Raw genomic sequence first — 11,918 nt, forward strand, 5'->3', positions numbered from 1 at the left:
GAAGGAGGCGAGCTGGGGGCAGGGGAGGAAGATGATTTTGCTGCATGGGTCACTTGCAAGTTTAAACTAGAGTGAATGGAGAAATTTTCTGTCACTTGACCTCTTTAACCCATGGTGTGAGGGTGTCAGTGACTCAGCCAGAGGTTCGGGGTCTGTTACAGGAGTGGGTGGGTGAGGGGCTGTGACCTGCTATGTGCAGGGGAGATCAGATTAGATGATCACAATGGTCCCTTCTGAGCTTAAAGTCTATGAGATGCTGCAGGACCTTTATGTGGTGTCTGTTACATGATGCCAGCCCCTGGCATGAGACTCACGCGCTGTGTCTCCCCCCCAGTGTCCCCCAAGGTCTCCATTTCCCGCACAGACTCTCCCGACGGTTCTGTCATCCTCTCCTGCCGCGCCAGGGGCTTTTACCCGCGTCCCATCCACGTCTCCTGGGTGCGGGACGGAGAAGACATCCTGGCGGAGAAGTACTCCAGCGGGATCCTGCCCAACGACATTCACTCATACTACACGCAGTCGTCCCTGGAGATCTCCCCGCAGCAGGAGGACGGGCACCGCTACGCCTGTCGGGTGGAGCACAGCAGCCTGCCGGAGCCCGTGCTTGTCTGGGGTAAGGGGTGGGGGGGTGAATGGCAGGACCCAGGGGTTGGGGGCACGGCCCCATGGGAGTTACAGAGATGGGGTGCGGCCCTGCCACAGGAAGGTCAATATCCCTGCCCATTGTCAGTGTGACCCGTCTAGCTCTGGGTATTCGTGTCACCCACAGAAATGGCCGATCCCTCAGTGAATCTCATTAAGTTTCTGGCCGTGGTGCCATCCAGTGTCAGTGAGTTCCACAGGCTGACGACGTTATGAGGGAAGGGCCTGGCTGCTGTGTGGCGTGTGTGGCTGGCAGTGCCCGGCAGAGCACCCGCCCTCTGGCCCCATCCCCGTCCCCCTCCCGGCTCAGCCTTTCCCCTCCCCTGGGGCCAGGTCTCTGCAGATGCCCTCGGGGAGGCGTTCAAGGCAAAGGCCTGTGGCTGCCCCAGGAGGATGCCCCAGCGGCTGCTCCCCTCGGTGACCTGGGCCCTTCTCCATCCCACAGCCCCTGGGAAGAAGGACCCCCTGCACCCCGGGGTCCTGGCCGCCATCGTCCTGGCCGTGCTGGTTCTGGCTGGAGCCGTAGGGGCCGGCGTCGTCCTGTGGAGGAGAAAATCAGCAGGTGAGAGCCGGTCCCCGCGGAGCCGGGATGTGGGGAGGTCTGGGGAGTGGGGCGGCCCAGCCAGCCCATGGGGGAATGGCTCCTAGCTCTGCCCCCCAAGGAGAGGTGGGGCAGGGCCATGGGGCAGGGCTGATGACTGTAACCCGGCCCTGCTGGGGGCAGAGTGGGCTCTGTCATTGCTGGGGGGGGGGCCCGGGGGTGGGGCTGGCCTGGGCTAGGTGTAGCTGGGGTCACGGGGAGCCCTGAGTCTGGGTATGGGGGGTTGGGGTTGCCCTGCTCCCCTGCACTGACCCTCATTCTCTGCTTGTGTTTCAGGCCCCTACGCTCTGGCAGCCAGTGAGTAAATCCTGGGTATGGGGCCCAGATGCCCCAGTGCATTATGGGTGTGGGGGGGTCCCCATGAGGGGAGGGATAGCTCAGTGGTTTGAGCATTAGCCTGCTAAACCCAGGGTTGTGAGTTCAATCCTTGAGGGGCCATTTAGGGATCTGGGGCAAAATCAGTATTTGGTCCTGCTAGTGAAGGCAGGGGGCTGGACTCAATGACCCTTTGGGGTCCCTTCCAGTTCTAGGAGACAGGTATATCTCAATTTATTATTAGGAGGGAGCCCAGCAGTGACTGGAGATAGACCCCGATCACTGGTTACTCTGGATCTGACAATTCCTCGGCCTGTGGGAATCTGTGAGGCCGTCCCCAGCCGTCACCCTTCCCCGGCTCCCCGGGATTCTGTGACAGACGCGCTGCCTGCACCCAAACCCAGGGAACCCCAAAGGGCCAGAACAGCAGCCACAGGTCACCCCGAGAGCAGATCTCAGCCAGCATCCCAGCATGCACTGGGGCCCCTTAGCCTGGCTCTGGGGCCGGGATGTAGGCCGGTACCTGGAGCTGCGTAGGGGTGTTACGCTCTCTCCGTTGTCCCACTGTCAGGACTGGGGGTTTCTGTGCAGAGCGCAGTTTGGGGTCCATAGGTGACACTGCGGGGGGAGCCCAGGCTGAATTCCCATCCCCCTACCCTAGCTGGGACCCCCACAGCTAAAGCCGCCTCAGAACGATTTTCTTCTCTCTCCACAGCATAGATCAGAGAAGATTCTGCCTCCCGCTCTTCATGGGGGCAGACACCCGGAGCGTGGGACGGGACCCCGGCGTCGGGGGAGCCCTGCCCAGCCGTTGACCCTGCTGTCTCCGTGATCTCTGTCCACTGACTCCCTTCTGCTCTGGGGGAGATTCTGGCGTGGCTGTTAGAGCAGTTTTCTCCTGTGGTGTTGGGTCTTAGGCTGTTGTATTGCAGGGTTTGCATCTCTCCTGCAGCTTGTTCATTCCAAGTCACCGGTCACTGGGCCCTTCTCCGGCCAGGGCCAGGGGCGGCTCCAGGCCCCAGCATGCCAAGCGCATGCTTGAGGTGGCAAGCCACTGGGGGCGCTCTGCCGGTCGCCGTGAGGGCAGGAGGCAGGCTGCCTTTGGCGGCACGCCTGCGGAGGGTCCGCTGGTCCCGCGGCTTCGGTGGACCTCCCGCAGGCGTGAATGCCTAGAGCTGCCCCTGGCCAGGGCTTCACCTCAGCTGCCCTCCCAAGGGTCTGACACAATCCTGCCTCCCGTCTCTGCCAGTGCCAGTCACGGGGCAGCTCCCCTTTTCCAGTCGCAGGAGCCGGCAGAGTCAGACGAGCAGGCCGAGGCTGGGGCAAGTGGGGGATTATGGGATCCCACTCCCCCCTGTGGGGCAGATGGGCCGGCCTGGCAAACTGAACCCCAGCTTGTGACTGGCAGGAGGACGCGTCTCTGTGCTCTGAGTTCAGCTCGGGGCTTTCGTCCGGATTATGTGGGTCAAACTCCCTCACTCACCCACCCCAAGCTGCTCAGAGCTGAGCCGCTGAGGGTACGTCTACACTACAAGACTATTTCGAATCAACTTAATTCAAATTTGTGGAATCGACCTTATGAAGTCGAAGTTGTGTATCCACACTAAATACACTAGTTCGACTGTGTGAGTCCACAGTAACGGGGCCAGTGTCGACTTTGGAAGCAGTGCACTGTGGGAAGCTATCCCACAGTTCCCGCACTCCCCGCTGCCCATTGGAATTCTGGGATTTCCCCCCAATGCATGCTGGGGGGGAAAATGTGTCGAGGGTGGCTTTGGGTAACTGTCATCATTGAACCGTCAATCACGCCCTCCCTCCTTCCCTCCCTCCCTGAAAGCGCCTGCGGGCAATCTGTTCATGCACTTTTCTGCTCAGTGACAGCGCGGGCGCCACAGCACTTTGAGCAGGGATCCCGCTGCAGTTATGGCCGTTGTCAACTCCTCGCACCTTATCGTCCACCTCTTCCACAGTCAGCTGCTGAGAAATAGGGCTACTTTTCAATGGTGCTGCGAGCACTGGTGGACCATGGGGGACGTTTTACCAACATCAACGTCGGGTGGCCAGGCAAAGTTCATGACGCGCGTGTTTTCAGGAACTCTGGTCTGTTTAGACACCTGCAGGAAGGTAGTTTCTTCCCGGACCACAAAATAAGTCTTGGGGATGTGCAGATGCCTATAGTGATCGTCGGGGACCCAGCCTACCCGCTAATGCCCTGGCTCGTGAAGCTCTGTGCAGGCGCCTTGCACAGCGACAAGGAACTCTTCAAGTACCAGCGAGCAGCGTGACCTGTGACTGTTCAGTTTCTTTACAGAGAAGCTGAACCTGCCCCTGTTTCTTTACCAAGTGACTGTTGACTAGCATCTGCAGTTACATACCCCGCCCACCCCGCTTCCCCCACTTCCAACACACGTTTAAAAATAAAAGACATGTTCCAGTGTAACTTTACAAAGGTTTCTTTATTGATGACTTTGCGTTACAGGGTTGAAACTGGGACATGGACTGTGCTGGGTAGGGTGTGCGGTGATGTAAAGACCGCCTGTAAACTCGAGGAATGACAGGCTCCTGCTCCCAGAGCGGTCTGCAGTACCGGACTGGATGTTTCAACAGAGCCTGCCATCCCTCCTTTTTGGGACTCTGTGTGCGGGGGCTATGTGGCCTTTTGGTGGGGGAGGACGGATACAGATTCCTCTGCTGCGTGGCTCTGTGGTCCAGGACAGGGACCGTTGCATGAGATCTGTCACCCCTTCCCCGCTCCAAAGTCACGTACCCCCCCACCCACACAGAACCTGCAAACCACCTCCCATACCGACCAGGGTGCGTACTGACTGCAGTGTGTGTGTGACCTGCTGCTGATCCTGCCCCCGTGTCTGTACCCTGTTAAAGGTGATTGTCCTGTCAAATTACCAACCCCCTTCCCCCCCTTCAAACACAGTCTCCTCTAAAAGAACATGACGGAAACAGTAATTAACAGAAAAGTATTTTTTATTATCAACTAGACAGGGGATGAAACTGGGATGGGGGCTTGGGTGAGGCGGGAAGGAAAGGACTTCTCAAAATTTAGGGAATGAGAGCTTTTGGGTACTTGAGCACTCTGCTGGGGTGCAGTGACAGTTTACACGGCCTCTGGCGCCCCTCCTTCTTGTTAGTTTGGGTGAGGGGGGTATGGGACTTTGTGGCAGGGGAGGGCGGTTGCAGATACACGGCAGGGGGGCTCTGTCCTCCTGCCTGAGGTCCTGCAGAACATGCACAAGGCGCAGGAGCATGTCCGTTTGCTCCCTCATTAGTCCAAGCAGCGTTTGAGTCGCCTGCTTGTCTTCCTCACGCCACCTCTCCTCCCGTTCGCTGTGTGAGCGCTGGTACAGAGAGAGGGTCTCCCTCCACTGGCTCTGCTGGGCCGCCTCATCTCGGGAGCACCCCATAAGTTCAGCGAACATCTCGTCCCCCGTCTTTTTCTTTCGCCGCCTAATCTTTGCCAGCCTCTGTGAGGGGGATGCTGTGGCAGGTCTGGAGACAGTCGAAGCTGTGTGATGGGAAAAAGGGAGTGAATTCCTTGCAAAGATAAATTTTTGCGAACACTGAACACAGTCTAGTCTGTCTCTGTGAATTCTGGGTTGAGATCCCAGTGCCTGATGGGGCAAAAACCATTTTCGCGGGTGGTTCTGGGTAAACGTCGTCAGTCATCCCTTCCTCCGGGAAAGCTACAGCAGACAATCATTTCAAGCCCGTTTTCCCTGGATTGCCCTGGCAGACGCCACAGCGTGGCAACCATGGAGCCTGTTTCGCCTTTTGTGACTGTCACCGTATGTGTACTAGATGCCGCTGACAGAGGCGGTCCAGCAGCGCTACACAGCAGCATGCTCTTGCTTTTGCATGACAGCAGAGATGGTTACCAGCCATACTGTACCATCTACCAATCCATAAATTGGTAATAAGATGGGCATGGTTACCAGTCCTTTTGCTCTGCACCATTTGCTGCTGTCATAAGTGCCCCTGACTGCTCTTAGCCAGGGGCGCAAAAGCCAAAATTGGGAATGACTCCCTGAGTCAATTCCTCCTTTTTGGTATCTAAAAATAGAATCAGTCCTGCCTAGAATATGGGCAAGTGTACTAGAGAACCACTGTATCAGAGAACCAGAGAGCACAGCTGCTCTGTGTCAGATCCTGCATAAATTATGAGCTGTATGCTATTCACAGGGGGTGCTCCTGCAACAACCCCACCTGTTCATTCCATTCTTCCCCAGCCTTCCTGGGCTACCATAGCATTGTCCCCCCACTTGTGTGATGAAGTAATAAAGAATGCAGGAATAAGACACAGTGACTTGTTAGTGAGAAATGAGTGGAAGGCAGCCTCCAGTTGCTATGATAGTCCAGATAGGACATTAAGGAGTGTGGAGGAGAGGAGCCCAGCATCCCTCTGCTAGTCCAGGGGCAATTGAATCTTTTCTTTACACATGAAGGGTGGGGGCTGATGAAGCTCAGCCCCCTGTTGCTATGATGACGATGGTTACCAGCCATACTGCACCATCTACCATGAAAAATTAGGTTCACCTGACACTGGGGGACCTGACAGATGGTAGTCGGCATGGTTACCAGTCCTTTTGCACTGCCCCATATGCCAATAGGCTGATGATGAGGACAGATACCAGCCATATTGTACCATCAGCCATCCATAGCGTGGGGAGAGCAAGGATATTGGTGTTGAGTGCTGCACCATCGCGTCTATCTGCAGCATTCAGTAAAGATAGGGTGACATGTAAAAGAGTCAAGAGAGGATTGTTTTCCCTTTCACTTCTGGGGGTGGGTGGGGGGCTGTGTAAATTGCCGAGCTATGCCCTGACCCACTGCGGACACTGTTTTTGACCCTAGAAGCATTTGGAGCTCAGCCAAGAATGCAAATGCTTTTCGGAGACAGCAGGAACTGTGGGATACCTTGCGTCCTCAGTCCCCTCTCCCTCCATGAGTGTCCATTTGATTCTTTGGCTTTCCGTTATGCTTGTCACGCAGCAGCGTGCTGAGTCTCTGCTACGCTGTCTGTCCAGAGATTTTTTAAAAATACTTTGGACCAGGCGTAACATTATAGTAATTCCCCTAATTAGATGCAGGAGTCTCTGAGCGAGATCACCCTGAGGACGGTCACTGAAGGAGATAGAGAGCGCATGCTGCGTGAAAGCCAGCACAAACCAGGGCCCTATGCAGCCGTGCTCGGGGAGGCAATGCTCCCTGAGTACCTCATGAAAGCCTGGCGCGGAAAAGTGTGCTACCACGGAGCACCCAATAAGGCAGCTCTCCCCAGGAACCTCCTGCGGAGGCTTTTCGATTACCTCCAGGAGAGCTTCGTGGAGATCTCCCAGGAGGATTTCTGTTCTATCCCCATATATAGAGAGACCTCCTTTTCACATACTTCAGATTCCTGTTATATTAAGAATAAAAGTTTACATGGTTAAAGCACTTACCGACTGCCCCTTCCCCTGATTCAGGGTCCGGGTTAACGGCCGGGGACGGTTGGTAGGGGATCTCCGTGACGGTGATGAAGAGATCCTGGCTGTCGGGGAAACCAGCGTTGTAAGCGCTCTCGCCTGCCTCGTCCTCCACAAACCCTTCCTCATCTTCCCCATCCGCGAACATCGCCGAGGAACTGGCCGTCGACACTGTCCCATCGTCAGAGTCCATGGTCACTGGTGGGGCAGTGGTGGCAGGCTCCGTAGCATCCGTTTGCCGCTTTGATTTTTTGGTAGCCTTGTCTGGGGTCCTTGATTTTCACGCGGTGCTGCATTGCATCCCAGCTGTATCCTCTGTCTGGATCATGGCTTTGGAGACCTTCTCGTAGGTCTTTCCATTCCGTTTTATGGAGCGCAGCTCCAGCACTGAACTCCTCGCCCCACACACCGATCAGATCCAAGAGTTCCCGGTCAGTCTATGCTGGGTCCCTCTTTGTATTCAGAGATTACATGAACTCCTCTGCTGGAGAGCTCTGCATCGCTGCCGGTGCTGCTGAGCTCGCCCCGATGTCCAACCACGAAATGAGATTCTAACTGTCCAGACAGGAAAAGGAATTCAAATTTTCCCGGGACTTTTCCTGTGTGGCTGGTCAGAGCATCCAAGCTCGGACTGCTGTCCAGAGCCTCAACAGAGTGGTGCAGTGTGGGATAGCTCCCGGAGCTAGTAAGTTCGATTTGCATCCACACCTAGCCTAATTCGACATAGCCATGTCGAATTTAGCGCTACTCCCCTCGTCGGGGTGGAGTACCAAATTCGAACTAAAGAGCCCTCTAGGTCGAATTAAATGGCTTCCTGGTGTGGACGGGTACACGGTTAATTCGAATTAACGCTGCTAAATTCGAATTAAAGTCCTAGTGTAGACCAGGCCCGAGTCTCCCAATGTCAGAGCCGGCTCTGAGCCCGTGTCTGCAGCAGGAGCGGCTGACGGACGCGGACCTGTCCCCCTCCGGCACGGCTGAGGGAATGTCCGACTGCGTCTCTCCTCTGGTTTCTGCTCCAACTCTGTATTTCTTCAGTGATTTAAATATTGGTGCTGGTCCAGGCTGGCGTTGTGCTGGTGCTGCCAAATCACAGACCGAGGAGAGGGGCCCTGCCCATGGGGGTCACAATCGACTGTGGTTTCTATCTGCTTTGTCCTCCCTGGGCTTTGGCTGGTCAGTAAAAGAGCCGCGGTGCAGGAATGCTGTGCAAGTGTCTGTGTGTATCTGCCTCACAACCACCACGTGCCCACGCCTGGGGGGGATTCTAGGGGGTGGGTTAAATGACTGGTGAGTGTTGGGGGGTCAGCCCTGGTTCTGGGGGCTCCTGGCCCTTCCCTTGGGTAGGGGAATCCCAGCTCACAGACCCCCAACCTGAGGCTCCCTTTGTTAATTTCATCCCATGGCTCCTGCAGAGCCCAAGAGGAAAGTTGAATTGTCATTATGGCAATTGTGACCCCGGAGCCCTGGATCCATTTCCAGCCCTGCCCCAGCTGCCCCGTTTGACCTGGGTCCCGTCCCCGCCACAGTGGAGCAGACCCATTGGCCTGTCTAACCCGGTGTCCCTGGCCTCCCTGTGTCAGACCCATACACCCGTCTGGCCTGGTATCCCCTGCTGCTCCACACCAGCCACCTGAATTTACACCAGGGATAAATTGTGCCCATAGACAGCGGGGGGGGGGGGGGAATAAAGCTGTGTGCACCTGGGACCAGTTCTCAGCAGGACGAGGATACCTCTGGCCCTGTTTGGGAACTGCCCTTTGGGGACATCAGGATTCCAGGGTTCTAGCCCCACTCCGGGGGATGTGGGGCTTAGTGGGTTAAAGCAGGGGGCTGTGGTGTTTCTCCAACCCCCCCTCAACAACTTCAAAAAGGAGAATGACACAAACACGAGGAAGCTAGTTAAGCGGAAATGAAAAGGAACAGTCACAAGAGTGAAACGCCTGCAAACTGCATGGAATCCTTTAAAAATCATCGTCATCGAAGGATTAACTAAATGTGTACCCCAATACGCCGGGAGTTCCCCAATTTAGCGGCTACCTGCAGATGGACCTGATTTAAATGTTCTTGCAGATTTTGCAGGTAGGTGTCCATTTTGATTCCCTCCAATTGAGTGCCACTCGTGTGCCAGATCAAGTGTTCCGGCAATCTCATATTTCTGCCCATCATAACCTCAAAGAGTGTTTTATCAGTGGATGCAGCAGGAGTTGCCCTTAATGCCATGAGAGTCAGAGGCATGAGGGAATCCCAATTGCATCCATCAGCATCAACCAGTTTCCTCAACATCACCCGGAGGCCCCTGGCTCTGCCCCGGCCGGCGCCGGTCACTGGTGCGGACGGGAGCCCAGCCCAGAGGCCCCTGCAACCACTGCCCAGTCCAGACCACCTTGTCTGGCTTGCCGTGAGGGGAGCCGCCAGGGAGCTAAAGTGGGGCACAAACCTCCGGTAGTACCCGGCCATCCCAATGAAAGCCTGGACCTGATTCTTAGTCTGGGGAGCGGCCAGTCCTGGATCGCCTCCACCTCGGCCGGCTCCGGCTTCAGGTGGCCACCCCCCACCTTGTGGCCCAGGTATGAAACTTCCACCATCCCCACCTTGCACTTTTCTGCTTTTATGTCAGTCCTGCATCCTGGAGGCGACCCAGCCCCCTCTTCACCTGGGACACATGTTCCTCCCAGGTCTGGCTAAAGACACCGATATCGTCAATATACGCCAGAGCAAAGTCCTCCAGCCCCCTGAGCAACTGATCCACCGGGTGCTGACAGGTGACCGGCACCTCCTTGAGGCCGAAAGGAGAACCAGGAACCCAAAGAGCTCTATAGGGATGATGAAGGCAGATTCCAACCTGGCATCCGGGTCCAAAGGCACCAGCCAGTAGCTCTTGGTGAGACCCACAGAAGGCAGGTAACAGCCCCCCCCCCCCCAACTTGTCTAGGATCTCATCGGTTCTAGGCATGGGGTTGGCATTGGACATGGTGATGACTTTAAGCTTCCAATAGTCCACACAGAACCGGATCGACCCGTCCTTCTTGGGGACCAGCACCACCAGTGAGGCCCATGGGCTGTAAAATGGCTGGATCACCCCTAAAGCCAGCATGTCCCCGACCTCTCTCTCCAGGTCCTGGGCTGGGTTCCCAGTGACCCTGAACGGGGAACACCTGACAGGAGGGTGGGCTCCTGTCCCCACCTGGTGCACAACCAGGTTAGTGAGCCCAGGCTGGCTGGAGAACAGCTGCTGGCAGTGATGAGCTGCCAAAATCTTAACAGCCTGTTCCCTACCGGGTCTTCGACAGCAGGTCCTTCATTCGCTCCAGGTCTTCAGCAGCACTTCGGCGGCGGGTCCTTCAGTGCCACTGAAGACTCAGAGCGAGTGAAGGACCCGCCGCCAAAGTGCCGCCGAAGACTTGGAGCGTTGCCCAGTGAGTAAACTCCACGTGGTTTTTTACGTGGTTTTTATTAAGTCATCCCTGCCGGGGCCCTGTCAAAACTGTTCAAATTGGGCCCCACACTTCCTAAAGCTGGTCCCGCACATCGGGGTTGCAAAATTGTATCAGGGGCCAGGTTTCCCCTGGTTTGCTCCGCAGCCCCCCGAGCCTTGTCACCCTCAATTCCTCTCCCCCCCGAGCCTCGTCACCCCCGGATTCTTCCCTTCCCCCAATTCCTCCCCTCCGAGTCTCCTCTTACCTTGGGCTCCCGCAGAATGATTGAATCAGCTCCAGCAGGAGAGCTGCAGTTTGATTCAATCAGCCTGCGGGAGCCCAAGGTAAGAGGGGACTTGGAGGGGAGGAATCGGGGGAAGCAGGGGCAGCTCTAGCCATTTCGCCGCCCCAAGCACGGCGGCACGCCGCGGGGGGTGCTCCGCCGGTCGGATGCTCCACCGAAGCCGTGGGACCAGCGGACCCTCTGCAGGCACACCTGCGGGAGGTCCACCGGAGCCACCTGCCGCCCTCCTGGCGACAGGCAGAGCTCCCCCCACGGCATGCTGCCCCAAGGACATGCTTGGCGTGCTGGGGCCTGGAGCCACCCCTGGGGGGAAGGGAGGAATCTGGGGGTGATGAGGCTCGGGGGGGGAGAGGAATTGGGGGTGACGAGGCTTGGGGGGCTGTGAGGCAAACCGGGGGAAGGTAGCGCTCGGGCAAAGGACGCTCTAGTTGCACAGAGGGAGGTGTTTTGTCCCCCAGCAGCAGCCGCGGCCGCTGGCTGTATGGTAACCCTAACAAACGGTTCTAAACCGGCTTCTAAATTTAGCAACCGGTTCCTGCGAACCGGTGCGAACAGTCTCCAGCTCACCACTGGCCGCTGGTGACACCGCAGCACTGCTCTGATCTCTACCTGCTGGGCTGGGGTTAGCTGGTCAGAGAGGGGAGCTGATTCCAGCAAGGGGCCGGCTCCTGTCTCAGGGAAGAGACCCACCAGGGGATCGTCCCCCTTCTCCCACTGGACACACACAGCCAGGACCAGCCTCTCCCTGTCACAGTTCGGCTCCACAATGTTCACCTGGTCCCCTCGGTGGCTGTGAGCCCGGCTGGGCAGCTCCAGCACATTGTTCTCCTCATTCAGCTGCTTGATGTCCTGACAGGGCCTGTCCCAGATGCCCTCAGCATTGAGCTGAGCCCCCTCTCCTGGTCCCCGGTGCCTTAGGAGCTGCCAGGCGGCCGTATCAGCCTTTCTGCTTCTCTTGGGCCCTGGCTGGGTTCTCCCTGGCCAAGCCCATGAGCTCTCCCCATAGTTCATACTCCACCACCGATTTCCCATTGATCTTCCCATCCCACTCGTCCCTCATCCAGTCCAGGGGTCCCCTCACTCTCCTCCCAGACCACACCTCAGAATGGGGGACCCCTGTGAATTCCTGGAGCAGTAGAAGTTCTGCACCAGCCTTTGCC

At 57.1% G+C, this 11,918-nt stretch overlaps 1 protein-coding gene across 1 annotated transcript in view; it reads left to right on the forward strand.

Moving 5' to 3' along the window:
- Positions 1-2,572, forward strand: part of LOC120394807 (class I histocompatibility antigen, F10 alpha chain-like) — a 54,960-nt gene extending 52,388 nt beyond the window's left edge. The window contains exons 4-8 of the mRNA XM_039518955.1: positions 335-613; positions 770-851; positions 1,088-1,204; positions 1,520-1,540; positions 2,274-2,572. Coding sequence (XP_039374889.1) covers positions 335-613; positions 770-851; positions 1,088-1,204; positions 1,520-1,540; positions 2,274-2,373 — 599 coding nt within the window. The 3' untranslated portion in view covers positions 2,374-2,572. The remainder of the gene's footprint in view (positions 1-334; positions 614-769; positions 852-1,087; positions 1,205-1,519; positions 1,541-2,273) is intronic.
- The last annotated feature ends 9,346 nt before the right edge of the window (positions 2,573-11,918 follow it).

The sequence above is a fragment of the Mauremys reevesii genome, unplaced genomic scaffold, assembly GCF_016161935.1.
Source record: "Mauremys reevesii isolate NIE-2019 unplaced genomic scaffold, ASM1616193v1 Contig8, whole genome shotgun sequence".
Classification (NCBI taxonomy): domain Eukaryota; kingdom Metazoa; phylum Chordata; order Testudines; family Geoemydidae; genus Mauremys; species Mauremys reevesii.